The sequence below is a fragment of the Jaculus jaculus genome, chromosome 18 (assembly GCF_020740685.1).
Source record: "Jaculus jaculus isolate mJacJac1 chromosome 18, mJacJac1.mat.Y.cur, whole genome shotgun sequence".
Lineage (NCBI taxonomy): Eukaryota > Metazoa > Chordata > Mammalia > Rodentia > Dipodidae > Jaculus > Jaculus jaculus.
Genome location: NC_059119.1, coordinates 31543913 through 31547614, shown reverse-complemented (window position 1 = coordinate 31547614; position 3702 = coordinate 31543913). Strand labels below are relative to the sequence as shown.

Sequence of the window (3702 nt, the reverse complement as noted above, 5' to 3'; positions counted from 1 at the left end):
GGGTCAGCTTTCATCGTGGAGGGTGCCGAGCGTACCCGGAGCTGCCCAGCCAGCTGAGATGCTGGACCCCGGCAGTTACCGGGTGAGGCACGATTGACATGATTTCATCCCAGGGCTCCGGGAACGGCGCAGGCCTCGCTGTCACCGGCGGGAAGACTAGATCGAACCCGCCACTTGGGGACCCCAGGGTTAGCTTGCAGTAGTCATCCGCTTCTCGGGGCGGGAAGACAGACACATTGGAATAGGACCCTTAGCCGGCTCACGCTTTTAATCGCAGCACCTGGGAGGCAGAGGTAGGATCGCCGTGAGTTCGAGGCCACCCTGAGGCTACAGAGTGAGTTCCAGGTCACTTTTCGGCTAGCGTGATGACACCCTACCTCGTAAAACCAAAAATAAATAAGAAAAAAATAGGACACTTCACACTTGTACCCATTCACTTTAAGGAACTTGTGGGCTTTGCATAAATTAAGGTGTGTACATTATTATTATTATTATCATTATTTTTGGTTTTTCGAGGTAGGGTCTCACTCTGGTTCAGGCTGACCTGGAATTAATTCTGTCATCTCAAGGTGGCCTCGAACTCATGGCGATCCTCTTACCTCTGCCTCCCTAGTGCTGGGATTAAAGGCGTGCGCCACCACACCCGGCAGGTGTGTACATTATTAAAGATTGCATCAAGTAACGCCAGACACGTGCATCTGGAATTGGTTTGCAGTGGCAAGAGGCAATGTGTGGTCATACTCTTAACCTCCTCTATCAAATAAATATTATAAAATAATTCAGGAGGTACGTAACAGATCAGATCTCTGTGAACCATCCTCCCTTTTCTCCTCTGCTCCCTTTCTCCATCTTTTTCTTTCCTAGTTCCATGTTTTTATGTACAAAGTTCTCTACTTTTCGCAGGGTGTGGTGGCCCATGCTTTTAATCCCAGCACTCGGGAGGCAGAGGTAGGAGGATCACCATGAGTCCGAGGCCACCCTGAGACTACATAGTGAATTCCAGGTCAGCCTGGGCTAGAGTGAGACCCTACCTTGAATAAAACCAAACAAATTTATAGTTCTCCATTTTTCATTTATTAGCAGAAAATAAACAGGTGTTAAGTACGTTTTTAAAATTTTTATTTATTGAATTGAGAGCAACAGACAGAGAAAGAGGCAGAGAGAGAAAGAGAGAATGGGTGCGCCAAGGCTTGGTGGTTAACGTGTTTGCCTGCAAAGCCAAAGGACCCAGGTTCGATTTCCCAGAACCCACGTGCATGCATCTATATTTCCTTTGCAGTGGCTGGAGGCCCTGGCATGCCCATTTTCTCTCTCCCCTCCCTTTCTCTGTTAAATAAATAAATTTAAAAAGATCATGCTTAGCTGACACACTGTCTCTAGGTCTGCGAAGTGTTCATTGGTTGTGGGATGCCTGTGACGTTGGCGCCCTTGTTCTGCTTTGTGACACATGTGCCCTGGTGCTCTGCACGTTCTCTGGCTGACCGCTGGGGTCAGTCCCAGTCTTCCAAGGCCGCTGGTACCTGCTTGCCAGCTCTCTTGGGGTCCCTGTTCATGGTGTGCTTCTCTGCTGCATGGGCTGCAAGAATTTTTTTTTTTTTTTTTTTTTGGAGGTACAGTCTCACTAGCCCAGGCTGACCTGGAATTCACTATGTAGTCTCAGGATAGCCTCGAACTCACGGAGTTCCTCTTACCTCTGCTTCCCAAGTACTGGGATTAAAGGCTGTGCCACCACGCCCCGCTTGGTGATTTTTTTTTTTTTTTTTTTTGACTGTAGTAATCAGTTTATTACACAGATTAATCATTCTTGAACGTACAAGCTCCAGAGGAGCAACTGGGTCTTTAAATATACACAAGTATTTCCATCAAATGAATTTTCACCCTTACATCCAAACAGACCTAAAGCAGTTAAAAACATAAGAAAAATAAGAGCTATTAGCTATGTATTAACTGAGAAACCACATACAAACCAAAAAATTATGGAGAGAAAGAGGCTTAAAGGAGTTGAAGGGATAGGGAGATGTAAAAGAGTTGGGAACAAGGCCCATCACACTTTTATGTACTAATAGCTCCAATTCACTTAAATGTTGACCAGTTAAACGTAAGATTATAAAATACAGGATGTGGGTAGAGTTTACTCTAGTTGGTCATAACTTTCATCTAAGTTGTAGGTCTTTCGGGATGAAATGGATACAGAAATAGCTTCATGTTCTTCAACCTTGCTTTTTTATAATTGTTTTGAGATTAGATGTAATCCACTTAAAATAAAATCTCCTACAGGTCAGTGGTCCTTTTCACCCAACCAAGCACATAACATGTACCCACTACCCCTTACACCTTGCTGTTATCCAAATTTAAATCAATAAGGAAAGCTTTTAGTCTCACAACTAGGTTACGCTTGGAGAACTGGCTTCTCACACACACACTTCTCTGCTAGGAGGCAATGTTGGTACAGAAGTACAGTATTTCTAGTTTGTTGTTCCAAGTATGTACAACACGCAGCACTGCTGTATCAGGTAAACATGTGCACAGGGGAAGATGAGGCGTGGGCTCATAGAAAGCAGTCAAATGGAAATCAAAAGGACTTTGTCTTTCAGAGTTCCCCTATCTTTATTTGTAGAGGTTATCCAATAATTTCTTTAATTACATCGCATACTTCTGAGTCCATTCCCGAGCTATTCTGTTGTACTTTTCTCTATCTGTTTTGTAGATCCGAGCAATCTCAGGCACTAAAGGATCATCTGGATTGGGATCACACAACAGAGAACAGATGGACAAAAGTACTTTTGAAATAGTTAGTGCTGGAGACCACTGTGATCGTAGAATATCAAGACAAATGCTGCCATTACTGTTAATATTTGGATGATAAATTCTTGTTGTAAATGCAACCTTAGGTGGTTTGAAGGGGTAATCTGTTGGGAAATGAATTGTCAAGAAAAATACTCCACCCTGGTAGGGACTGTCATTTGGCCCCATTATTGTAGCTTGCCAATGAAACATATCATCTCCAACAGGACCTGCTGAACACTGTGCTGGGGGATCCCGTGCCAGGTCATTCAATTCCTTATGGATTCTCTTCAGAGCCATGGTGGGAAGGAAGGCGGCGGCGGCCTCCCCGGGGCGGGGACGGGGGCGGGGGAGGGATGGGGAAGGGACGAGGGGGCCTGCGACCGCCTTAGAGGTGGCGAGTCGGAGGGAGAAGAGCCGCAGTTCCGACACGCACGTCCGACGGGCTGAGGGCCGAGGCCCGCTCAGCTTCTGGGCCTGCCGCAGCCCTCACCGCATCACCCGGCGGCGGCCCCTTTATGCCTGATTTTTTTTTTTAAACCCACCTTGTGAGGCATTTTCTTCAGTGTCTTGACTCGGACTCCTTGGGGTGCCGCGGGCAGGAGCCCTCCCAAGTACTTTGGTTGAAAAAAAAAATCTGCTTACACCCCCAGATGAGTGTTATAAATAGCTTTGGCAAGAGAGCTTCTTTTTGCAGTGCATAGCAGGAACTGCAGAAGTCACAGGGCTGAGAATGGGCGACATTGCATCCTCAGCTGTAAATGGGACCGCTGTGTTAGCCACCCCGTCCAAGGCTCAAAGAACATCGTGGAAGACCGGGCAGAAAGAATGTCAAGAGCCAGAGGAAGGAGTGGCCTGTGGAGATCAGAGCATGTCATCGCCGTACTCTTGTTCTCGAAGTAATTGTGATCACCAGTC

At 46.4% G+C, this 3702-nt stretch overlaps 1 protein-coding gene across 1 annotated transcript; it reads right to left on the bottom strand.

Moving 5' to 3' along the window:
• Positions 1-2582: 2582 nt before the first annotated feature.
• LOC123455805 (ubiquitin-conjugating enzyme E2 D2) lies at positions 2583-3299 on the bottom strand. Its single transcript, XM_045137658.1, has one exon. It carries the CDS (start codon positions 3082-3084, stop codon positions 2641-2643), a length of 444 nt encoding a protein of 147 aa, XP_044993593.1. The 5' UTR covers positions 3085-3299; the 3' UTR covers positions 2583-2640.
• Between the last annotated feature and the right edge of the window lie 403 nt (positions 3300-3702).